The sequence below is a fragment of the Rhizophagus irregularis genome, chromosome 11 (genome assembly GCF_026210795.1).
Source record: "Rhizophagus irregularis chromosome 11, complete sequence".
Lineage (NCBI taxonomy): Eukaryota > Fungi > Glomeromycota > Glomeromycetes > Glomerales > Glomeraceae > Rhizophagus > Rhizophagus irregularis.
This window is the reverse complement of record NC_089439.1, coordinates 595980-623632: the sequence shown is the minus strand read 5'-3', so window position 1 is coordinate 623632 and position 27653 is coordinate 595980. Positions and strand designations below refer to the sequence as shown.

At 26.0% G+C, this 27653-nt stretch overlaps 3 protein-coding genes across 3 annotated transcripts; 1 reads left to right on the top strand and 2 right to left on the bottom strand.

The window, feature by feature from the left end:
* Window positions 1-1904: 1904 nt before the first annotated feature.
* Window positions 1905-3439, bottom strand: OCT59_002683 (uncharacterized protein). The gene is made up of 2 exons (XM_025320164.2): window positions 2785-3439; window positions 1905-2695 (listed from the first exon to the last, which is right to left on the bottom strand). Exons 1-2 carry the CDS (start codon window positions 3058-3060, stop codon window positions 2249-2251), a joined length of 723 nt encoding a protein of 240 aa, XP_025172037.1. The 5' UTR covers window positions 3061-3439; the 3' UTR covers window positions 1905-2248.
* An 11517-nt stretch (window positions 3440-14956) lies between these two features.
* Window positions 14957-17445, top strand: OCT59_002682 (uncharacterized protein; the record flags this gene model as incomplete). The annotated part of the gene is made up of 4 exons (XM_025327296.2): window positions 14957-15122; window positions 15192-15903; window positions 15986-16795; window positions 16945-17445. The coding sequence occupies 4 exons, from the start codon at window positions 14957-14959 to the stop codon at window positions 17396-17398; spliced, it is 2142 nt and encodes a 713-aa protein (XP_025172035.2). The 3' UTR covers window positions 17399-17445.
* Window positions 17446-20811: 3366 nt separating this feature from the next.
* OCT59_002681 (uncharacterized protein) lies at window positions 20812-26603 on the bottom strand (the record flags this gene model as incomplete). The annotated part of the gene is made up of 18 exons (XM_066145083.1): window positions 20812-21489; window positions 21569-21832; window positions 21907-22592; window positions 22679-22790; window positions 22857-23094; window positions 23159-23189; window positions 23276-23292; window positions 23374-23532; window positions 23605-23766; window positions 23838-23994; window positions 24096-24291; window positions 24381-24434; window positions 24508-24828; window positions 24918-25132; window positions 25195-25270; window positions 25356-25518; window positions 25595-25625; window positions 25694-26603. The coding sequence occupies 18 exons, from the start codon at window positions 26601-26603 to the stop codon at window positions 20812-20814; spliced, it is 4470 nt and encodes a 1489-aa protein (XP_065995835.1).
* Between the last annotated feature and the right edge of the window lie 1050 nt (window positions 26604-27653).

Here is a 27653-nt window from a genome sequence, read left to right as displayed (position 1 = left end):
TGAATTTTTTTTTTTACTTTAGCGAATATTAATAATATTGATATGTGAATAATTGATATTGCCGTTGATATCTGTGATGTTTTTTATAAAAATGTAAAAGAAAAAAAAATAATAAATAATAAATAAATAATAAATAATAAATAAAAATTGTGACGAATTTTTTTGTGATAAAAAAAATTATTATGAACGTTACTTTTTTGTTATATTGATTGTCTTTTCCCACTAAGTTTTTTTTTTCTCTAAACTTAAAATATATTTTAAATAAAAAAAAAATTAAATAAATTTGGTATTATCAATAATAATAATATTATTATTATAACATTATAACAATAACGATAATAATAATAAATAATAATGATGATAAAGCTATTATAATAAAGCTATTATTAAAGCGATTACTACGATTCTTAAAGCCATTATTACGATTCTTAAAGCTATTATTACGATTATTTAAAGCGATTTTATCACGATTATTAGTGCGATTATTACCGATTATTAAAGCGATTGTTAATGCGATTACTACAATTATTAAAGCGATTATAATAATATGATTTTAATAATAAAGCGGAACTTGATTAAAAAAGATATTTATTTGGATTGGATTGGATTTAAAACGAAAGGATTTTTGATAATGTAATAGTTCCGGTTTTTAATAGGTGTGGTACCTGTTATACTGTCGTACTGTGTGGATGTGGATACTTGTGTAGGTATTGCTGGATACCTCCTGATACAGTGATACTGTATTCCCATCACGTGTTCCTATAGTTTATAGTGCATCCAATAAATAACTATCATTTATATTACTACTTTTATTACGTAATTTTATTTTTTACCAGCAGTCCAGTTCAAAAAATGCTACTGTATTACATAATTCATGAAATAAGATTTTATAGTAACAGTTTTTGCTGTTGTGATATGATATTATTTTGTTTCTATTCACGGATTCTCATTTATATAGCAGGTTCAACCGGAGTTGTTGAAATAATATTTGACCGATTTGATAAACTTAATTTATTCAATCCTATTGAAAAATTCCTAAATGAATAAAGAACGAAATGATTGATAAAAGTAGAAAACAAACACGTGTTAGCGCAAGAGTTCTTTTTTTGAAATCGCAAACATTCGTAACGAGATAAAGAAATTAAAACAAATGTGTATTCATTTAAAAAAAAAAAAATTAGATAGATAGATGAGAGATGCGAAATTCATTGTTTTGCTTTTAAAAGATCATGTTCACTGAATAGTTTTTTCACAGGTTACTGCATGGAAAAAAAATAAAATATTTTTTTTTTTTTAAAAAAAAAAAAGTTGTTATTATCTTACATTTATAACAAAATAAAATTTATTTAACAAAGAAAAAAAAACATGTAAAAAAAAGTTTATATAGAAAAAAAAATTTTTTTTTTTTCATACAAAAAATTTTACAAAAATGGGAAGAAAAATTACCTAAAAATAAACAAAAAAAAGCCCACATAATTTGATTTTTTACGTTTCTCGTTTCCGTAAAACATTGACCGGTCCGTAATATTTTCTATTAGATTTTATTTTTTTTCTTTTCAATAATAAAAAAAAAATCATTCTCGAGAAAGAAAAAAAAATAAATTAAAATAAAAAAATTCGAACTTGTCTATTATAGACATCCCGGACAAATACGTTTTAGACCATAAGAGAAAACGAGAAACGAAAAATCAACAATGTGTTGGCCTAGTTATATAAAAAAGAAAAAATTGTATTTATATATATATATATATAATTGCATAATTTGTATATTTTCATACAAGAATTGAAAAAATGTTGTATTTAACAACAAAGTTCACTAAAACGTGAACAAACCTTACGGTAGAAAAAAGGAAAAATAAAAAAAAAAGTTATAATAGGAGATTATCAACGAGGAAGAAATATGTCAAATATATCATCAAAATTAGATCCAAATGTCAAAATTGATAATCTTTTTTTTTTAATTTCTTAAAATTTTTTTTTTTTTTTTTTGAAATTTTCAGCCTTATTTTTTTTTTTTTGATTTTTTTTTTTTGATTATTTGGATCTGTCTTTATTTAATAATAAAACAACAAATGTACAAAGAAAAAACAAATATGAAACAGACAAAAATTATAAAATTAAGGTATTTAATAAGAAAAATTGTGTTTGTGAAAGAACAGTGTTCCTTGAGAAATACATACATCAAAAGAGGCATCAAACAATCAATAAATGAAGCGATTTTTCATGTTATCTAAACCATCAGCCTCTTTTAAGAACCGGCATAACCTGAATCATGACGTGAAATTATTTTCAAAGAACCCATCACAGTTTTAATAGGACTAGAGATCTTGGGTGTTTCAGCGTTTTGATAACTTGGAATTATTTTTACATCTTCCATATCAACAGGTTCAGAATGATAAATCTTCTTTTCACTGTTAGTTATTTCAGAAAGAGTGTTATCTTTATCTTTGGCAGGGATAGATTTCTTTGTATCTATGGTATCTGCGGTATCATCTTCGGAACATGTGGTATCTTTGGTATTTGTGAGTTTCATGTTATTGGGATTTGATGTAGGTTTAATGGTAGGATTGATGTTGTTTGAAGGGACCATGACATTTGTTGTCGCAACAACTAATTTTTGTAATTCTTGAAGAGTACAACGTGTCAGATCTATTCCTCTAAATTTCAAAGCATTTTGTGCGAATCGATCATTTCTCTATTAACATTCCAAAATATTATTAAAAAAATTTTTTCAAAAAAAAAGAATTCATCAAATTATCCTTTTGATTCTGTGTTCGTATTTACCTTCGACATTGATGCTAAACCACGAGTAGTTTTTGCCAAACCGTCAACCAATTGCTCTATTCTTCCTACGCGAGCATTCAAAATTTTCATGCTATTGGTAGAATCTTTACATCTGGGACAACTTCGATGCTGCTTTTCAGGAAAAGGAGCTTTTCCAACAGTTGTTACTCTAACTCTAGAAACACGTGTGTGTGTTCCTCTTATTTTCTGTGAGTATGATACGTTGTTATTTGTGGTATTGGTACTTCGGTTATTTGATGGAGTATGTTGGGTCATTTTTATTTTCAGGATTGATTATAAAAAGTTTGATTTCAAGAGGGATTTTATATAGATTTTGTCAATATATTGTTTAGCTACGAAAAACGTAAATCTAAGGAAAGAGAGTAAGTCTGTTGTTAATATTTGATTCTGGTAATGATTTATAATATTTAATTTTTTTTTTCGCTTTTTTTTAAAAAATTTATAGTGTGTATTAATGAGAAGGATTATTAATGATATTTATTTACAATAACGTAAATTATATTAGTAAAAAGTAAAGAGTTTTTTGTATTTTTTTTTTTTTTTTTTAATATATAAAAAGATTTGTTCTATCTAATCCGTTAAAGAAAAAAAAATAATAGTTTCGTTGGAGTTATAAAAAAAACTCTTTCCTAATGTTTTTCCCAAAATTTCAAACTTGATGTATATTTATAACAATTTTTCCGTGATTTAAATGTGATAGTCACCTTTCATGAGTAACTTGAGTAACTTATCACATTTTGAATTACTCGGAATGAGTTGTCCGCTTTTATATAAATAAGGTATTAATTTATAATAAAAAAAATAAACTAAAATAATTAAGTATTTTATTTTAATTTATATTATTTATGTTATATATATTACAATAATAGTTTGTGATATATATTTTTAAATCAATCATATTTATTCATATTATAATATATTATTATAGTATTATATTATTATTATTATATTATTATTATATATATATATTAAAAAAAAATTATATTGTAGTTTTATTTATCGGTTTAAATATTCCGACACTTGTCCGCTTATCGTTTAATATTCAATACCCCGACGATACATTTTTTCTTTTTTTTTTTTTTTTTTTATTTTTTGAATAAAAATATTTTATTTTTAATATTTTTCTGGTTAAATTGGTTAAATTGGTTAAATAAAAATTTTTTTTCATTAAAAGGTAACAATAGCATATACTTTTATACTTTTTTATAACTTTTTTGTTCCTTACTAAATTTTGCCTTTCTTGAAAAAAAAAAAAAATGCTCTATTATTTGTGGTAAATTTATAAATAACTATATGCTAATATATATATGTTTTATTCAGTTCTTTTTTCCTCATTTTATATGAAATAATAATTATTTAATGTTTATCATTAAAAAAAAAACCTCTTACCCGATTATAGCCACTATGTATGTGGCTTTAAAAACAAAACCTCCGGGATCGTAACTTCTGGGTATTTGAGATATTCGGTTAAAGGTGCAACAATATTTATAATATAACCCCATTTTAGAAATTTAAATGACTTTTTATTTAATAAGGAAACTAAAATGAGAAAACTTCATGGAACAAATTCCGTGGGTACCTACCTAAAGTGACACAATCTTGACGCAGTGAGCAGTGAGATAAAAAAACACTAAATAATTTCGTTCTTTGAAAAGAATTTGTTTTGAAACATAATAAAAAAGATAATGATAGAATAAGCCCACAATAAAATGTCAATCATACATCATCAAAAACTTTTTTAAGCCGTATTAAAATCCAATATTCATTATAATGATATCACATCATGATTGTATTGTACGATTTTTAAGGATTTTAAGCCCCAACGTATCATCCGTAATAATACGTATTCTTATACTATGTATCAAAATAACAAGGTTTCTTTTTTTTCCGCGTTATAGATTTAATTAAATATTATCACAATCACTGATGTTGTTTGTTTCAAAAAAAGAAAAAGAAACTCCTTTCGTTTAATTATGTCATTTGATTCATTTTGATTTACATTTTACACATTTTACCCCGTAACAATTTACTCCTTTTTTTTTTTTGTTCATACCAAAAAAGAAATAACCCGTTTCTAATTAATGGTACATGTGTGATTTTCTTTATACGTATGTCTTTTAACGGATAAAAAAACTTTTTTGTACTATAAAAGGGAAATATTATTGGAAATATTGGATGTTACAACAAAGGAAATATTGAAATTATTACTATGGGAGAAAATTCTTACGGAAGCAAGGAAACTGTAGTAAGTATTAATGTAGGAAGCATTACTGTAAGAAGTACTACTGTAGGATGTATTACTGTAAGGGAATACTGTAGGGGAAATAAGGTTGTAAGGGAAATAATGTACTGGAAGTAATACCGGAAGTAATACTGGAAGTAATACTGGAAATATTAACATTACTGTAGGAGAAATTCTGTTACATACTACTTACTGTAAGGGAAGGTAAAGGAAATATACGTATGGCCGAAAACTTTAACCCACGTATTAATACGTATTAATACGTATTAATTACTACTCCGACGTAAACCTGTTATTGCTACGCTACTATGATACTAAATTCCAAAAGCCACATAGTAATATTTGCTTATTATTTTGATCGATTTTTCTTAATACTACAATCATATTTTAAGAGTAAAACAATCAATTTTACGTCACAAAGAATGATGCATAGGTGCATAATGTTTCCGATCGCTATACATTAAAATAACGCCGTAAATTCCGTTTTCTTTAAACAATTTGGTTATATTTTTCTCACGATTAAATATTAACAAAAAAAAAAACAATCAACAAAATTTCCTTTATTTTTTGGAAACAATTTCTTAATAACAAAGAGATTTGGAAAAACTTATTTCCTTAAAAAGATTTCTTAAACATATGGCGTAGTAAATAATTTTTACTTGTTTCCCTTTTATGAAAAGCAAAATGATCATCAATAGAAAAAATGGAAGCCTACGTAATAGAATATCTTAATTGTAATGCAAAAATAAAAAACTTATATGTGCGAAATGTTTATATTGTAATTAAACACCAGGAAATTTCTTTATAAAATTATCTCATAATTGGTTTACCAATTTAATATAAAGTTACGTGATTTCAAAACGAGGGATATTTGGGATAATTCCTTGGGATATTTGAATGTAATCTGTAAAAATTCTTTGTAAAGTAAATTTTACATAAACACATAAACAAATCATCAAATTATCAAAACTTTTTGTTGAAAAATGTTGAAAATGTTGAAAATGCATGTAAAAAAAAATTTAATGGCAATCGATAAAAAAGTTAATATAATACACGTTATTAATCATGTTTAATTAATTAAATACCTTAAATTACTAAATATAAGAAGCATATTTTTAGAAAAACAATACCTGAAATCTGAAAAACCTAAATATAAAGTTTTTTTTTTTTTGATTTTTTTTTTCAAAACCAGGGTTTGTACTTTTTTCCTTTAATGAAAGAGAACAAATATGGGTGTAACCGATTTTTGCTTATGTTTATATATACTTTAATGGAAATTTTCATTATAATTTGGTTACACGGGATTCCATTTTCATTAGTGAAAATTTTTTTGTCATTTAATTATGATTTCTTAATTCAATAATAATACTAATATTCTTTTTGGGAAGAAAGTATTTTTCGTTGTTTCATTATTAATTAGAACAATGTAAAATATGTAAAATTTCAAATTAAATAATAATTTAAGGTTCAAAATTATCTAAATAATGGAAATTGGAAACTAAAATTAGGTCATATAAAATTAGGTCATAAAAAAAAAGTTATTTTTAAATTTTTTTTTTTCTTTAAACTGGTAAATTTTGTTTTTAAATGTGAAATATTGTGAATGGATACGTTGAACTATAATTTAATTTGAAGTACATTTTTTTTCCCGCACATTTGACATATTTAGAACATATTTAGAACATATTGTGAGCACACATTTGGTCCACATTTGGTATATATTTGGTTCGCCTATTGTAAAATAACAAATAAAGATCATAATTAAGTAAAAAAAAAAATTTAAAAATAACTTTTTTTTCTTTTTCTTTTAGTCGGGACCGAATTAGTCGGAAAAGTCGGGTGTCCGATTTAATTAATTTTTAATGCAAATCATTTCATTTCTGTAATTTAATTGGTGTTCTTATTTATGAATCGAATATCATTGGTTCATTAATGATTAATTTTGGTTCAACTTATTGTCGATTGTGATTTACGTAAAAAGTTAAACCATTGTTAATTTTTTTTTCACTCGGAATCACTATTTTTGTCTTTTTATCATGCTTTTTAACCATGCTTTCTATTATAATTGAAAAAAAAGGAAATAAAATAAAGAATGTTCTTTAAAAAAATTTATAATTAAATTTTTATGATTTATTTTTAGATTTTTTAATAATTTCTATTTTTAATAAAATTTTCCTTTTATTATAATTATCGCGTGATTGAGGAGACTGCGTGGATGCGATGCGTGAGTTTTAAATGCGTGATTACTCCTCAATAAACAACTCCTTGGTTATTAAAAATCATAATGAATTCATAGAATTCATTCGTTTTTTATTTTCATGAATCGGAGATGGAACTCCGAAAAAAATAATCAACAAAACTGTGTTAAAGCATATGTGTTTGTATCGTAGTATGAAAAAAAAGATTTTCACGCGCATTTTTTATAATAATTTAATTTAATTTGTTTATTTTTATACGTTTTATACGTCTTACATTTTTATTTATTATAAATTATTAATTTTTATTTTTATTTTCATTTTATTTCATTTTATTTCTTTTTAAATAAATAACAACAATAATAACAATAATAATAACACTGTAAAACTTTATTTAATTATGTATATAATTATGTATGATTACATGTGTATTTATCTTTTAAGAGATTTAGATTTTTTTATCACTAAATTTTTTTACCACTGATTTTTGCTCTTATTGTTTACAGAATTACAAAAACTGTAATTCATATTTCATATTGAAACACAAATATTGTTAAATGTGACCAGTATTTGATCGCGTTATGTTGCATCTTTATTACATCATCAAAAAAAAAATATATAATTTTTAATTGAGGACAGAACGCGATACAAGTAAACGTAGTAACATCACATAAAACTTTAATCACTTACGCCAGCCAAAAAGTGTCACCTTATTTTTTGTAACCCCTCCTTAAAATAGTAAGAATAAATAATAAATTGTGCTGTGTTACATTTGTATTGTAAATAAAATTTGTTTTGTCAATTTATAATAGTAAATAGAAAGCGGAATACCTTTAGGAAAGAAAAAAAATTATCAAGAGTTTATGAAAATTTATTTAAAAAAAAAAAATTATTTTTTGTTCACTTCTTCGAAATCACATCATTTGATATATATAAGTTTTGATTTGAACCACATTTTTATTTGTTTGAAACTTTCTTGAATCACTGTACAGTATACATGTACTGTATATTAAATTGGTCTTTATTAATTTTCCAAATACAATTATCATTTCAAGTCATTTTAATCATTCCTTTTCCCAATGAAATTATAAATTACACAAAAATCTATTTGTCACCCTTATTATTTATTACGAAACGAAAACATTTGGATATTTTGATTTCGAATAAAAGTGATAATTTTAAAAAGGTGATACTGTCACAGTATATGAGATGTACAAGTAGGTTTGAATTTTTTGATGGTGGTACAAACAATAAATCATGTAATCAATCATAACATTTCGGAGTTTATTTTCCGTCAGGTGTCTTGTACATCGTTGCTTTTAAATGATTTTTAGTTCTATTAAGTTAAAATTTGTTTATATTGTTTTACTTATGATTTTAAATTAGGCGGAATCTTCCTTTAAGGATCAACTTTGAACAAAAAAATATTAGCCAAATTGGACCCAAATTTAGCCAAAATTAGCCCATCTAAAGATGATTCTTGTATCAAGAATATTTTAGAATTTTCGTTTTAATAATAATAATAATAATACATGTAATTGTATGTAGAACGCGTTACTAATTCTAGTCAAAATCACCTTTTTTTATTATTTTATTTTTAAAATGTTTCGGAATTATAATAAATAAATGAATCAAAAATAGGTTTTTCCTTTGTGGGGGGGAATTCTTTTTTTTTTACTTAAAAAAAAGAAGTTTGATTTTCGAACAACATGAACTTTTTTTTTTTTTTTCTTCTTTTTTTTTCTTCTTTTTTTCTTTCATTAGTTAGGAATTATAATTCCACGAATGAAATATATCATGTTATATGTATGAAAACGTATGAGGATGATGTAAATGTATATAAATGCAATATGATGATTCATATCATATTCGTATTATCATTCACTGCTATCATTTATATCATTCACCGCTATCATTTATATCGTTTCATTCATATCACTTATATGAGTTATAACATCATTCACTACTATCATTTATATCTTTTCATTTTATAAAAAAAGTTGTAACCTTTTTTACTTTTTGTCTAACATGAATTATAATCACTTTCCAAAAATTATTTTGTTGTTTGTTAATAAAAGATAAAGGAGGAAATGTGGCTAATTTTCGTTCAATAATAAACAAAAATTTTAAATTATTTTGTAGTAACAAAAAAAGATCAATTACAGATATTATTTAATCAATCGATTATTTGTTTAACCTACTTTTTTATAACATTATTGAAAATTTAAACAGTTGTGGCTAGTTTTGGCTAGTTTTCCGATTTCAGAATTTTATGTACTAAATATTTGTGTACGTGATTGGATCACGGGAATACATTTTATAATTCAATGAACTTTACGATAAACCTTTTATTTTAGATGATTTTTTTTTTTTTAAATAAAGACAATCGATAAAATTTATTGATTATTATAATTTACGCAAATATAGATTTCATTCAAATCACAAGAACAATATCTGTAGGTCAAATATCTGTACTATTATTATTAAAATGAATTTTTTTTTTTGAAAAAAAAATGTTACAATTGATTAATCAAAGAAGGAATTAATTATACTCAATCCGAATTAGATGAATCTTAATTTTTTTTTTTTTAAGGGATTGACAAAAAATTTTGAACATCATAATAAAATACATATGTATATATATGTGTATATGTATATACATTCGGGATAATGATTTTCGCGTAATCTTATAATGATCATTATGAATTTTATAATGACTTTTCTTTTTTTATCTTTTATACGCATGTACATATAAAGTATAATGTAAAAATATAGATCTTACCAATAATGTTTTGATTTACCTAAAATTTTTTTTTTTTTTTAGGTTTTTATTGATTTAAACACACATGAAAATATCTTGAGAAAGATTAGATGATAGGTACGTGATAAATGTACTCAATAAATAGTAATTTCATCTGGTATTGTTAATAAATAGTAATTCCATGGTATTGTAATAAATAGTAATTTCGTTTGGTGTTGTAATAAATAGTAATTTCGTTTGGTGTAATAATACTATAATAGTAATAATAGAACAAGCCCTGGTAAATGACCTCCCCGGTTTAATTGGTTTAAATTTTTATTAAAAAAATGTAATATACAGATAATATATTTCTTGTCATATATTTTATTGGTTTATTTTAATTCAAAATTTAAAAAATTTTCGTATTATTATATCCATTTAGCGTTATGTTGTATATGTTGTATTCATTATCCACGGATATTCTTATCCACGGATATTTATAAGGTCCGGTTAAACTTTAGACGATAATTTATGTAAAAGAAAAATGAATTAAATTTTTTGAATCAAAATGTAATTTAAATGTACTCCCCGATCTTTAATTTCGGGAACTAATTCAATTTGTTATCTCCATCATGTAAAGCGTATCATCCTTTTTTCATTCTATAATCATTTAATTCAAGTTCTTTATCTATATAATTATTATAATTATTCTTCGACAATGTCATCATTCCGTTTATTTAAAATGGGATTCTGTTTATTGAAATAGGATTCTGCATATTGAAATAGGATTCTGTTTATTAAAATAGGATTCTGTTCATTAAAATAGGATTCTGTTCATTAAAACGGGATTCTGTTTATTAAAATAGGATCCTACTTATTAAAAACGGGATTCTGTTTATTAAAATAGGATCCTGCTTATTAAAACGGGATTCTGTTTATTAAAGTTGGATTCTGCTTATCTACTTATTAAAACGGGATTCTGTTTATTAAAATGAGATTCTCTTTATTAAAAGTGGGATCCCGTGGGATCCTGTTGATTAAACGGGATTCTATTTATTAAATGGGCTAAATAAGGGTTATTTCATTAAAAATTACCAAAATACTTTAAGGTTATTCCGCTCAGCCTCTTTTCAATGGCTCAACACTCAATAAAATTTCTATTATACGGAAAATCCGTGGAAAGAATTTGAAACAATCAATTCGTGCAAACTGAGACAACGTCAACAATATTAGCGTTCCAATCATTCCGAATTTCCGATAGGTTCAGATATTCAAATACAATATCAATCACGTTCCTTTTTCTTCTCATAATTATAATTGGTTTCCACTCTTTTTTTCTCACCCACGTCATAGTTGACATGATCGATGTTCATTGTGTTATACCAACCAATGAGCGAGCTTTGTATTGTTCCTTCTTTATCGTTATTGTATTAGCATTATAATATTTATAATATATATAATATGTATAATATGAGTAATATGAGTATTACTAATCATGTTTCAATACAATTCAAATACAATTCGAATACAATTCGAATATAATTCGAATATAATTTGAATATAATTCATTTTTCACTAGTTTAAATATAATCTACTCTTAATTTACTTTTAATTTACTTTTCTAATAACGAATTAATAAAGAATTTTTAAACACGGAATTATTTACGCGAATCAGAAAATTCTTTTATTACGTTACGTTACGCAGTAAATGCGGGTGATCGACAAAACGGTAAAAATAAATTTAATCAAAAAAAGGTAAAGTTGATGAACAAATCATTTGTAATCCGATATGTCCGATATGTAAAAGAATAACCTTCCGACATATTAAACACACCCGCCCTCCCCTTCCGCCAAAAATAAAGATCACAATAAACAAATAAAAAAAAAAAAAATATAAAAAGAAAATATAAATTTTTTTTTTTTGTTGTTCGGAAATTATTTTCCGTCAAAAAAATTATATAAAATAAATAACTTGGATCCAAAACTGGAAAGGTTGGAAAGTTATTTTTTTCCATGAAACCTTTCCATACAGAAAAAGTTTTTCTTTTGTGAACGAGTGATATTATCGAAAAGGAATTTAGTAATAATAAAGGAAAATAAAAATAAAAATAAAAAAATAAAAATAAAAAAAAATAAAAATTAAAAATAAAATTTATTTGTTACTTGATACAAGTTATAAATCCTGTAAATAAAATAAAAAAAATAAAAAAAAATTTTTTTTTTTTTATTATTATTTCTTCTAAACATTCTAAACAACAAAAGGAAAAAAGAAAAAGGGAACTAAAAAAATTTATTAATTACAATATATAATATAATAATAAAAATAATTAACAAAGAAAAAAAAATTTTTTTTTTTTTCTTGTAACTTCTGTAACTTCCAAAGTTCCTCAGTTTTCTCACACAAAAAAGTTCTTATTAACCTTTTTTTATAAAAATGTGAATTTTGAATACCAAAATTAGTAAAGTTCGTATTTGATATTCGGCATAATTTTATAACCGGTTTTATTAATTATTAAAAAAAGAGTGATTTTCAATTGGTATAATATAGTTATAGGAAAATCCCCTAAAACTGCTAAGGTAACGCGATTGAGTTTTTGTACCTTTGAATAACTGCGGGAGTGTCAAATGATTGGAGTAAATTATTTAAAGTTCTTGGCAATAATGTTTCATTTTTACGAATAAGTTTTTATTAATTGCATAAATATTATTATTATTGTTATAATGAAGTCAAAACGGTATCATGAAACAAAAGATCAATTCTAATTTTTTATAAAGGAAAAATTAGATAAGGTTAAAAAAAAAAAATATTTTCTTTTTTATAAAGTTAGATTATCATAATTGATATAACAAATATGTTGTGTCTTTTGCACTACATAACGAAAAGAACTTTTTCCTACGTAATAATTAAACCAAAGCGCGTGTTTTTAGCCATGTCATGTGAACTAGTTATAATTTCCTTTTAAATAAACTTGTGATGTGAAACTTTTTGCGATAACGTAAAAAAATAATAAATAGAATTTAATATTCTTTTAAAATGAATTTAACGAAATATGTTCAAAGGGCTTGAAACATATTAAAGATATCGACAATTCCGGTCAAATAATGAAAACCTCCAACATATACCAAGTTGTTAATCGGGCGTTTTTGATAAGAGAATAAGATCGGGAGAAATGAGGAGAAGGAAAAAAAAAAATTAAATTAAAATATAAATAAATTATTTCTTTGTTCACGATTATTATTTAGATTATTTATTATTCCCTAATAAAGATTTTAAAGATTTTTTTATTACGTTTCATTTGGAAAAAAATTTCATAAATAAAAAAAAAAATAATTTAAACCCAAATAACATAATTAAACCAAACTCGAATTACAAAGTAAGGTAGCCACAAGTTACCCCACACTTTTTTTCACCGATTTCTCCCTAAATTCACGAGTTATTTATTTAATTCAATAAGAACAATATAAAAAATTTTAGTTGTATTACTTTACATTCAATTGAAAAAAATTATTCTGACACATTTTAGAAATTTCTAATTTCTAAAAAGTATGATTTTTGAATTCCGAAATTTTTTTTTCTTTATTCGATATTTCAATTATGCAATTATGATAAATTGAATTATTTAAATATGTGAAATATTGTGATATAAAAATATAATATATATATTTATTTATTTATATATATTATCTTTATATATATTATCTTTATTATAATTGACCGATTTGAGTAAGTAGTTTATTATAAAACTGTATTCGTTGGGTATTTTGGGTATTTATATTAAAAAAACAATTATTTTCTAAAAGCAGAAAGTCATTGTCATGATAATTAAATAAATAAATTTATTTAATAATGATATTCTATTTTTCGTGCCTAATTTTTTCCTTGACTGCGGGAGATTACGCAAGCAGAGAGATTATCGTTAGAACGAAACTAGATTAGTCTTTGTCAATTCTTTTACAGCAATTGATTCTTGAGTCGATAATCCTTGTATGGTAGATAATTCTTGCGCAACCGCCAAATCGAATAATTTTTACACAGCCGTCAAGTCGAATAATTCTTACACAGCCGTCAAGTTGATAATTCTTGCACAGCCATTAAGCAGCTAATTCTCGCACAGCCACAGGCCCACAGCCATCATTATTAATATACTCTACGTAAATTATACGCGAAAAAAAATCAACCAATAAAATTAATGTTATGAGGATCAACTGCATATACGATGACATATTTTAAATTTATATTTTTATTAATTCAAAAAAAAAAAAAAAAATTTTTTTTTGTTATCCTAACGAAAATAATATTAATAATTGTCAAAGAAAAAAAAGGGGGGAGACTTTTGATTAGTAATAATTTCTTATCAAAATTATTCCATTCATTAATCAAAACCGCAGTGGAATCTTTTCTTACAAATATTTTTTCTTGTAATATAGAAAAAGGTATATGTTTTTCTTCAATATAACTTGTGTAACACGCATCGAGTTGTTTGAACTGCTTTGATCTGCAGTGATCTGCGGTGGCATTCAGGCATTGTGGCGAAGTTTGTGCTTCTTTTTTAATCGGTTTCAAATGTGTTTCAGTGTTTCACCAGAAAATTGTAAATAAAGTTAACTCAACAATTTAATGTGTCGATCATTATTTTCTTTCCCAGATTAATTCAAAAATAGTTAATGATGTAGGATTTACATATAAAAGACTAAAGTGTATTAGGTAAAGAAACATTTCTAAATAAAGAAATTTGTTACCTCATTTAAAATTAATTTGTTTCAGTGACGTACGTAATTTTTTTTAAAAAAAATGATGGTTTTAAACAATTCGGAATAATAACTAATCAAAGATCACGTATACGATCGTAAACTATCGTATACGACAAATTTTGAGTTATGATGAACATGAAGTAAGTCATAATTTATACTTTAAAAATATTTCAAAAAGATTTGATTAAATATTGGAAAATTATTAAATTTTTTTTTTAAAATATGTATTTAACATATTTTAATGATATCATAGATTTTATGGACACCATGTCATCGGGTGGTGTAAAATCAAATGGTGCACATAAAAGAAAGGTTGAAAATATGGAAGAATTCTCTGGACAAATAACGGAGAGAACAAAGCGACCTTCTTTGGCAGGACCATCATTTGGTAATTTTAAGAAAAAACATTGTTGCATTATGAAAAAATCAATTCTAACTTTTTATGATTAAAAAATAGCTAGTTCTTCTTCAAGTTTTGCTGCTGCTTCTTCTTCTTCTTTTTTAAGTACGAAGGGTAAAGAAAGAGCCTTCATGTCAATTGTACCCATCATATATCCTAGTAGAAAAAAAGTGAAGGTTAATGAACTTGAAGATCAATTAGACCCATTTGTCGCACTTGTTCAACAAGCAAGAGAAACAGATAAAATACTTCTTGAAATTATGGAAGATCTTTATGATGTTGTCGATCTACCAAGGTTGAGTCCAAATAAACTTCAAGATAGTTTCCATTTTGTGAATGGTAAATTATCTTTAATACGTAGAAATCATCATGATCAAATCTATAATGCTATAATGAAAGCACTCAATGAAGAAAATAGTTCTAGAGGTCTACATATTTATGGTCCTTCTGGTTTGGGAAAGTCGTACAGCTTGTATTATCTTGTTTCAGAACTTCGTTTACAACATGATTATAGAGTAACGTATATTAATAATTGTGAAGAGTGGTGGTCATCTCATCAAATTGAACCTTATCAATACCTATTAAACGAATTTTTATGTACTTTCAACAAAGATGAATTAACCCCGCTTACCATAACTGATTGGGTTGAACTTGTGATGTATGGATTAACAAATAACGTACGTAACAAGTTGTGTGATAAAAGTTTATTACATAATTCCAGGGTTAATAGAATCATTGAACATCTTAAACAACCCGAGACAAATACTAGGTAATTTACTCTGATATTTGTTAATTTTTTTACACGATATACGATATTTGTAAATCATATCACTGATTCTTCTTTTCATTAGGAAAGAACGATTTCATTTATGTCTCAAGGAATTGGTAAACTTTGTTAAAAATGATTATTACTGGATCTGGGTCTTTGATCAATGTAATTCCTTGTACAAATACGAGGTTCTTAATGAATATCCATTCGTATTGGTAAATGGTCTTTCTGGAATTCTAAAGAATGATGGTCTTATTATCGTTTCAGAAACTTCTAACAATGATGTATGCCTGTTTAAATCATGGGATAAGTTGGGTCTATTCGACGGTTATGATGACGATGAGTTCAATCAATGGTGCAAATTGCGTGGTTATAACGATATGGCACAGTTGGATTATGTGAAATATTGGACGGGCGCCTATCCTTCAGAATTAGACAAGTGGCATGAAACACCAGCAGGAAATTTGCAGGAAAAAACTGAAAATTATTTGGGATTACGAGAAAGTGAAATAAAAAGAGATTATCAAATTTATCGAGATAATTTATCATATGAGAGAGTAGAAAATTTAAATGCATGTGTTGTTTCCATGATTCTCCAAATTGAACCCCCTGCCAGTAAAATATATGATATGGATCACCGATTTATGCGTGTTGGTTCTGTTTCATTTCTGGATGAAAATGAAGAATTTGAAACTGAAACAGTTCTTGCTATCCACCCTTGCGCTAGATTAACCATCGCTCGTGCTCATGGTCAAATTGATGATCTAATTGATGATGCTGCATCAAAGGCTCTACAAAATGTTGAATACACAATTTATGCTTTGGAAAGGATTTCTGCATCGTATATTACAACATTATTAGATACTGTGAGAACATTTGAATTCACATGTTGGTAAGTGAAACTAATTACATATCGCCTACTTTCTGATTATATGAAATTTGATATTTAAATCCCAATGATCCTTTCATTTTTATAATTCGAATTTCATTATATCTTTGATCATGATCAAATAAGCTAATATATAAACACTATTAATTTAGGCAATTTGGAATTCCAAGTTTAAATATATTTGATAAAAATGTTAATTTTGATGAAGTCATTAGGATTGTTGATAATGACATATTTTCTATCAAAGATTTTAATGAGTACAATAATGTTCTCTTTATTCCAGAATATACCAAATACCCTGGTATGGATTTTCTTATCTGGGATTGTGAGGATAAAATATTACTAGTATTTCAAATTGCTATGGATAAGATCGATGAAAGAAAAGTTATGAATTATTTTGACAAGGAAGGTTGGGCAAATTTGTGTGATATAGATGAATCTAAAATTTATTTTAATTGGATTGCTTTTGATAATGTTATTGATAAGGTTACTGAAACGTCGATGTTGTCGTCCAATAATAAGTTACACGTATCATTTTCAAGTATTGATGATCAATTTCCAGCTTTTAAAAGTATATCTGGATATGATATGATAGTAGATAATTAAAATTCTATAATAATGTAATTAATAAAGTTTTGATATAATAATATTATAACAATATATTGTATTTATTATATTTTAATATTGAGATTGGGCGTGTGCACAAAATTGATTTTTGAAGTTGTCACCTGGTTTCTAGTGATTTGTATGCTTCTTTGTAATTAATTATGATCATTCTTTCATGAAGCGCCAAAAGCGTATACGCTACAGGTATTGCTTTCTTAGTATGCGAGGTTATAGATCTTTCTAATAAGGAAAGCATTGAAAGCTTAACAAGGAGGCTTGGTGAGTAACTGACACATCATAAAAAAGAAACCTGAAAAGTTCATACTTAACATTCTTAAAGTATCAAGCATATTTCGTGTTGAATTAGTGTTGAATAATTTATTATTTGTGATTATTTCCTTTTTTCTTACATGATTAATTTTGTAACTGATTAATGATATAATATTTTAAGATCCTGCAATGAAGTTAAAAGGATTCACATTACTAGTTTCCAGATCTAATATATAGAAAATTAGAAATTGATTGATGTGAAAAATGTAACTCACCATCGATATACCCCTAAATTTAGTCATGAGGACTTTCAATATTAAACTTTTTTTTTACATTTTTTTACATTTTTTTTATCAAGATCAGATTTTTTTTTATCGAGATTAAAGATTTTATTTTCTTTATGAAACTAAATCTTGTAACTGATTAATTAGGAGAAAAGATTCTGTAGTGATATTACGCAATTCATAAATAAAAAAATCTTTTTTTAATTTGATGGTAGTTTGGTAGTTTAATAAAAAGTTTCATGTTATTAGTTTCCAGATCTAATACATTAGATCGACCGATGTGATAAATGTGACTCACCATCGATATTCCCCTAAATTTAGTCATGAGGACTTTCAATATTAAACTTTTTTTTACATTTTTTTAAAGATTTTTTTTACATACTGTAATTATAAATTTTATCTTACATTTACTATAAATCTCTATCAGAAGTAGGATCTTGTAATACTATAACTGAAAGGTTAATTTAGATTCTGTAGTAATATTACTGATATTACGCAATTTATAAATAAAAAAGTTTTTTTAATTTGATGGTAGTTTGGAAGTTAAAAGGATTCATATTACTAGTTTAGGAATCGATCGATGTGATAAATCACGATCAATATACCCCTATTAATATTAGTAATGACTCCCGAATATTAAACTTTTTTTTACTTTTTTTTTACTTTTTTTTAAAAAAAGAGATTTTTTTTTATCAAGATTCAAGATTTTATGAGTCAATATAGTAAAATATATAAACAAATCTTGATCTTGTAAATTTTGACATCGAAGTTCCCATATAAATATACCCCCAAACTCCCTCAAAATTTCTCATTACTTCATTTTTCATTTTTTTTTTTCAAAAACTTCAAATTAACATATTCATATAACTCAGTCACTCACTCAGAGAAATTCGTTTTTCATTTTTTCAAATAAACATATTCATATAACAAACTCACTCAGAGGAATATATTCCGTACTTTTATGGAAAATATATTCTCTCAATACTTTTATTTTTCATTTTTTTATCAAAAACTTCAAATAAATATATTTCATATAACGAACTCACCGAACTCACCGAACTCAGAGAAATTAAACTCGTACTTTATGGAAAAATACATTCAATATGAAATTTTTCCTTTTTACGAACTCTCTCTTTGATAAGTAACTCGTCAGTAAACCAAGAATATCTTTTATCAGATAGGTTCTTAGGTCTTCTTTTGTTTTTCAATATTAGAAAAAATACGTTTATTATTTTATGAAAAAATATATTAATATGAAATTTTCTTTTTTATTTTTTTATTTCCAGGCAAGAAATCTTGAATTTTCTACCGAAGATGAAAGAATGTAATTTGTATTTACGAATTAAGATTTACGGTAGACCTATATTAAGGTAAGCATGCGCTCCCTGCTTGCATAGTTTTAATGATACAGGCTTACAGATAAAAAAAGTTGAAGGGGAGTATATATGAGAAACTGGCTTTCCTGGAGGAGGTTAGCCTATGCACCTGGCTCGTATGCATGGTGTCATATTGTCAATGGTATCCCAAAGGACTATAACAGTAGGGGTTTAAAAAAAAATAAAAGAAAAAAAAATATAAAAAAAAATATATAAAAAAAGGTAAAAAAAAATAAAAAGAAATGAAAAAAAAAATTCAACAAAAAAAAAAAAAAAAAATCTTTATTGTGCAAGTTCTAGGGTGTCCACTTGAGTAGTATGATACCATCACCTTTCTGGAGACTTTTTTTTTACGCGTATGGTGGTGGTTCTTCCACCTGGTACCAGCCATACTATCGACTTTTTTTTCTTACTATTTTATAGATTCCATTTATTGTACTTGTGATTAAAGAAGGATAGTTGAAATTCGGGTAGACTATCATCTATTTATAAGGTAAGCATGCGCTCCCTGCTTGCATAGTTTTAATGATACAGGCTTACAGATAAAAAAAGTTGAAAGGGAGTATATATGAGAAACTGGCTTTCCTGGAGGAGGGTTAGCCTATGCACCTGGCTCGTATGCATGGTATCATATTGTCAGTGATATCCCAAAGGACCATTACAGTAGGGGTTAAAAAAGGTGACAAAAAATAAAAGAAAAAAAAATATAAAAAAAAAGAAAAAAAAATGAAAATGAAAAAAAAATAGAAAAAAAAAGAAATGAAAAGAAATGAAAAAAAAATTCAACAAAAAAAACAAAAAAAAGAAAAACAAAAAAAAAAACAAAAAAAAAATCTTTATTGTGCAAGTTCTAGGGTGTCCACTTGAGTAGTATGATACCATCACCTTTCTGGAGACTTTTTTTTTACGCGTATGGTGGTGGTTCTTCCACCTGGTACCAGCCATACTAACGACTTTTTTTTCTTACTATTTTATAGATTCCATTTATTGTTTTATTGTACTTGTGATATAAGTGAAATTCGTGGTTGACCATCATCTATTTAATATAAGGTCATGAAAGAAAGATGGATGATCATAATACAATGTCTCTGCGATCTGCTACCGATCCACAAGGATCTAACAGCGAAGGTCGAAATCAATAATGATTTAGATTTACGGCAAAAAATGCCCGATTTGGTACTTTTCGACCTCAAGGATCGAATATATAAGTCTTAATAGATATCCTTCAATATGGGGTAAAATTTTTCGTTGAATTATTTAAGATGAAAATTTGAGATATTTGTGATGCAATTATTTTAATTATTTTAATCTTAAAAAAATTGTTAAATACGATTGTCCATGATGTACACATAGTACGTTAAATTATTTAAAGATGAAAATAAAATTCTTATTTGTGATATTTTGTGATGCAATTATTTTGATCTGAAAAAAAATTGTCAAATACTAAATTAAATGTTCATTATTAATTAATTAATTAATTATTCTATACTAATATAATATAATCTTGTTGAGAATGGTAACCCATTTCTATTAACGTTTGTTCAACGGTCATCATCATTTCTATTGGACCACACACTACAATCTTAGATTGGAACTTTTTCACGTATTCTTCAGGAATAGTTGGAATAGTTATAGATATTTTTTCACCATGTTTGTTTTGTTGATAATTTAATGGACGATATTGGGAAATAGGTGTTGATCGTATATTTTGATGAATTTCAGTTGGACTTTCATATATTGAATCATCAATTATTTCAATAAAATTTTGTTGTGATAATGATGATGATGGTGGTTGTGATGAATTTATTTGAGATGAATTAGATGAATTGATATTGATATTGTCAATTTTTGTTGGAGGTCTAGGTATATCGTATTCTTTATCATGTGATGTAGTTGATGTAGATGTAGTAACTTTAAGCCAATTTTTTAATATAGATGGCGTGATCGTTCCTTCTAAATCCGTCCAATTTTTAGGAGGTTCCAAGAGTATAAAATTAACCGTAAGCATTCCTCTACTTAATAATGCGTACTCTTCTAATCTTATACCATCAATAATATCTTCGATACGTTTATTACCAAATAACAAATACATATTAATTTTTCTATCTCTTTGTCCATAATCATGACTTTTACTAATATGTATAAGATGATATTTAATCAACTACAAAATATTAATAAATAAGTAATTAAATATACATGTGTATGTAATATAACTTAAAAAAGTTTCAAAAATTATATACCTGTAACATTGGTGTTATGCCAGTTCCCCAACAAATCATAAATAATTCTTCCCAACATCCATCCGAACTATTTGGGTTAAGTAAAGAACTTTTTGTTGTAAATGACATTAGAGAAGTTGGGGAGGAGAGTACAGTCGAACCTCTCTTTCTTAATATTGGTGTACTTAATTTTTCTCCTGGGCTTGAAGCGCTTATAAGTCCAATTCTATCTGAAATATCAAATGGTCCACGAACTTGAATATCAAATCCTATTAATTGTTCGTTCTATAAAAAAAAAAATAAATAAATTATTTAAGATTTTTAACCACATTATCCACATTATGTTTAAAAAAAATTACCAAGTGTGTAGACATTAATCCATTAGGATAAACTTTAACGTATATTGAGAATGATTTTGACATTTTCCCTTCAATAGGAGTATAACCTCTAATAACAATTTGTCCTTTAATACGAGATTTTACTTCAATATAATGTCCAGGTAAAAATCTTTCATCCCATACATCATCATCATGAACTTTAGTAAAAGTAAATTTAATTACGGGACAACTTTTACTTGAATTAATAGCTGATTTACTAGTTAATTTATATCTTCTAAATTTGATTCTTTGAGTAAATTCATTATGAGTCATAATATTATTATTATTTTCATCATTAATAGTTTTTGATTCAAATGATAATGAATTTTCTATTTGATCCTTTAAAAGAAAATTTTCATTCATTTTACCTATAACTAAATCTAACATCTTTTTTGTTGCGTATATACTATGTGAATGAATAGTAGTTAATGATGATTTTGAAAAATATTTTAAATTAATCTTATCAATTATTTTGGCAGCATTACTACACTTTTTTAATTTTTTGATTGTATTTTCTGTTGTTGATATTTCTGTTAAAACACTATCATATTTTCCTATAATTGATGATCTGTTATCTGTATTATAATTTGATAACAAATGTGAATCCGATTCTAAATCTTCAACTATATTCATTACATTATTATTTTTATTATTTTTACAATAAAAATCTAAAAAGAAAAAAAAGAAAATTAAAAAAAAAATTTCTTTATTTTCTTTTTTAAGTATCGTAATAAATATATGTCTTGTATAATACCATTAGTTATATCAGTTCCAATAGCTTTCTCAAGAATTTTCGCTCCACCTGGATGAACTTTAATCCATTTTCTAACATCAATGACTAATCCATCGCATACAACCAAGGATGCCTACGAAAAAAAAAAAAATTTTAAAAAAAAATTTTCAAATTCAGTAACTAGATCAAAATTACTCACACCGCGTTGAACACGTTCGTTTACTTCCTCCCAAGTAAATTCTGGTAATTTATTATAAATGTCATCACTAATATAATTCAATAATATAATTTTCTTTCCTCCTACTTCAGTCCTTTTTTCTTCATTAAATTCTAATCTATCAATTGCTCCTTTTCTCCATCGATATTCACCAATAGAAAATACAATGATTAACAAGAATGTCCATGTAAAATAGACTATAATCCAAATTCTTGATTCGCTAAAATTAATTATTAATTAGTATTATTTTTCCTTTTTTTTTTCAAAGTAAAACAAATACTCACTAGCTATACGATTTTGTAAAAGTATCTATCCCTTTATTTTTTTTTTCAAATAAATTAAAAAATTAGAATACGCACGCACAAGTGGAAAGAAAATGACAAAAAGATTATTATCCTTACCAAGATATATGTTAACCCTAAAAAGAATAAAAATCATGTCAATAAACAATTTATATTATATAATAATTAAAATTATAAAACTTAATAATTAAATTCACCAAGAAGCTAAAAGTAAAATAGCTCCAAAACATTTATGAGCTCTCTTGAAAAATCTTGGATATCCTTGGTTAACCGAAACAATAGTACCTTGCCCCCATGTAGCTGTTAATCCCAAACCTAATTGGAAAAATACCATGAAATAAACAATTAATCCTAACCTATATTTTAAGGAAAAAAAAAAATATTAATAAACATTTATCATAAAATAAGCATAATTTGTTAAATAATACCATGCGTGTGGAGATCTGGTATTCGCCATAGTAGCCATTGCTGCTGCACCGAATGTGGATACCGAAACACTACCAAGCAGTTGTATAGAACGATGAATCTTCAAGTAATTATCGGTGTGTTTGAAAAACCGAACGATAAAAATTGATGTTGGGAATAACATACTAATAAAATTTTTAACGTTAAAATAAAATAATTAATTGATATTGTACAGTATAGCACGTATTGTACGTACCACCATGCTAAAAACATTCCTAATCCATGAAAAAAGCGCGTATTTTGTAATCCAGATGATGCAGATATTTCATTTGTATAGAAGTTAATAAGGATCATTTGACGATTATGCTCATGATAACCAAATGCGCTACTCATTGGATTATACGCCATAATATCTGTAAGAGTTAAATTTTGATTAAAAGCTTGGGATTAAGCTGAAAAAAAATGTTTCGACCAAGATTAAAATAAAGTCTCCTATTTTCTGGATATTACATACATTTCATCTGTTCACGTCGAATTTTTTTACGATTTGGTGGTTCCAAAAGTCTACTAAATATAACTGTTGCTTTACCATCAGGTGTAACAACGGTCCCGTTTTTAATTTCAAGACCTTCTAGACTTTGTTTCGTAGGCGGATGATATCCTTCTTTAGCAGCGACATAATTTGATAGATCTATATTCTGATTTTTGACCTATAAGAAAAAGATAATATAATAATTTTCAGTTTTAATGTAATAAATAAGCTAAAATAGCTTTAATAAATAATTTTAAACGATCTTACAATTCCTACAATAAATTCTGCATCTTTCATACCAGTGTCTGATGGATCAAATCCCTTAATAAAAATTTATTCAAAAAGTTAAAATATATACATATGATCGCGTTAGTATTGTACGTTTTGTGCATACCATTCCAAACCAGCCTTCGCCTCCAGCGGTTTGAAACTCAATTTTAAAATGAATATGAGTGTTATCCAATCGATATCTAATAGTATAAAGAGCCCAAGGATCAATTTTAGTTTTAAATTCTTTGTCATCCTCGCTAACTAATTCATTATTCGGTTGAACCATCCAAAGATTTCTAATAAATTGAGAACTATTATCATCAATTTTAAGATTACGAACTATAATATCATGAAAAGTTGTATCTCTTAAAATTGATCTTTCACTTTCATTAAACATTTCAGGTGATTCCCACCAAAATCTATCAGTTTCTCGAATACGATTAAACTATAAAAAAAAATATTTTTTTTAGAAAAAAATTTTTTAACTTAATTTTAATTAATTAATTAATTAATTTTAATATTCATTTTAATTACCTGTGTCACTATGCTCTTATTTAATAGCTCTCCAAAATTTGAACCTTCTAAATGATTTTCACATAAAGCTCCAACAAATGATTCTGCTGTATCAGGACCATTTGGGTATAACGATTGTAATTTATTTTGAAGATATTCATTACTTGTTACTTCGCTCCACGTATTTTTTCTGGATAATCCATAAGCTTCTCGAACCGTGTTATACAATGCAATGCCTAAAAAAATGATACATTAAGTATTTTAATTTCAAAGAAAAAAATTCCATAATATACAGTACCTCTATCCCTGGACCTTAAAATATCAAATGCGGGTAAATCGTAAACGTTAGGTTCTATACTTATAAAATTCCTTATCTTTATTAAATAAAAAATTAAATTAATCCTTTGCTTTTTTTAAAAAATGCGTATTTTCAAAAAAAGGAATACATGTAATTCATACAGAATCGCTGAAAAAAATGTCAATCTCCTCTTGTCTCTGTAAAGCCATTGAACGTAAAACACTATTTAAGCCAAAAGTTTCTAAAAGACTTTGATTTCTTATTTGACTCAATGTCAGATCAACAACCGTGTCACCAAATTTATCTTGAATTCTATACGTGTCACTAAAAAAATTATAATAAAAACGTATAACCACATGCTAAAAAAAAAATAATCTATTTAAAATATGAACCACTTAACCTTAATTCTGAATGACCGTATCTGAACGTGACTGTGGAAAAAAAGTATCAATGCCAGGAATTATATCTGGTTTATATCCTTCATAAGGTGGAAGAGGACGTCCAGTAATAACACCAATATATTCTTCAGAAACAGTCTTTTGGTATAACGCAATGGTCCATCGTCTAGCTTCTTCAAAATATCGTTGATCATTCCAAGAGTTACCATATACTTTAAATAATTCATCACATTGATGATTATGTTCACGAATCCACACAGTATTAATTGCCAAAGTGAATAAAGTCAAAGCCCGTTTTGTAGATATTCCCAATTTATACGCTCCATCAGCATCTTTTGATGGATATTTTCCATTATTACTTGTTAACAATTTACAACTAGTTCCATCACGTAAATTTGCAAGTTGATCGTCAGATAAACCATAAATCATATTTAAATCAAGAAACGGGGTTACAACATCAACTCCATTACGTACAGAATTTAATGTATCTGTAGTATCTAAGGTATTGGGTCCAGTTATGTTAAACGGAAGTGACTTTGTGATTGGGATTGAATTAGGAGAATTATAATTTGCGTCATCAGCGGGTATATATAACGGGGTTGAAGAAATTTCATTTCTTGATGCGCTGATATCAAATGAAATATATTGTCCAAACCATGTCGTCATATGACTAATTTTTCGTTTTGATCGAAGTTCTGATTTTCGTTCTACATCCAAAGGACTCAGATTATACGTAAATTGATTGAAGATACAACGTGGAGAAGGATAGGTTCCTTTCGGCAAAGGATCTGTACATTTGATCATCGAGCTATCAGGTGATTTTAACATTTTCCCCTTGCCATCCGGATAAAATGGATCCGGGGGAAACTCTCTTAGATAAGGTTGTGCAGGTTTTCCTTTATCAGGAAAGAGAAGATTATTATCACTTCCATCAAGAGAGCGACTTTCAACCGTTTTGATTGATAAATAAAATATGAAGAGAATAAGATATGAGCCGAAAGTGATATACATAACTTTAAAAAGAAATAAATTGTGCGAGAGAAATTTTCTTTTCAAAGTTTCCAATATAAGGAGTTGAAAGAAATTATCAATTTAATGAATCCGGTATAAATAATTCTCATTGGATAAGATCATGATTGTTAAATAATTGTATTTGGTAAATGTGAAAACTCACGTAATTTTCCGCCCACAAAATGAGTTGATAAAAAACAGTATGCCATTTAAGAATTTTACCCAAAAATAGACTTATTGCCTATCCAATAAAAATCGTTCTGTAATTGTATTTAATGGTTGGTTTAAAGTTTAAACTCAAAAAATTGAATCGTCAGGAGGTTTCGAAGTAAATTACTTCTAAGATTTTACCATTAAATGCTGGGGCTTGTGGACAAAAAATGCATATGACCATTACTACTTTGTGATTATATTGCTATTAAATATGAATAAACCTCTCAAATCTTGTTGATCAAGGATCATCTCTTTCAAAAGGCTGTTCATCAGTAATTTAGAATTCCTCCCAAAATAAGAAAGAACCTTAATCCACCTTATTATGATTAATAAACGTTATGACGTTGCTTCAAAAAGTAGGGGTGCCTTAATTACAACAAGTTATAAACCGGAAAAATCTAGTAATCACTTACACGTTTGCGTCACTATCAGATTTATTAACCAAGATTCTTTTTTAAAAAAATTTTTTCGTAACAAAAAAGCCAGTTGGCTGAAAAAAATAATTTCAGTTCCAAATGGAGACTAAACACCGGTGGGAAAAATTAATAAATGATCGACAAAAATGTTAGCCCGGAACATAATAGTGATTTTCAATGATATTTTCATATTTACAGGAAAAATAAATGTATGTGGCTTTATTCAAATATCATCATGTGAAAGTATTTAAAAAAAGTAATATACTTTATCTGGATAATTCATACATATTATTAATTCACCACGCCATATTGTAGCTTAACAAACAATATTTTAACATAGTTTTTGTTATGAAAAAAAAAAAATTTTTTTTGCATTTTTTGTAAAATGATCTAATAATTTTAATAATTTTTAACTATCAAA

Excerpts from the sequence above, each read along its gene's own strand:
- OCT59_002683 (XM_025320164.2), bottom strand. The coding sequence starts at position 3,060 with ATGACCCAACATACTCCATCAAATAACCGAAGTACCAATACCACAAAT. Across the intron at positions 2,696-2,784 it reads GTTTAGCATCAATGTCGAAG|AGAAATGATCGATTCGCACA; the intron begins GTAAATACGAAC and ends GAATGTTAATAG.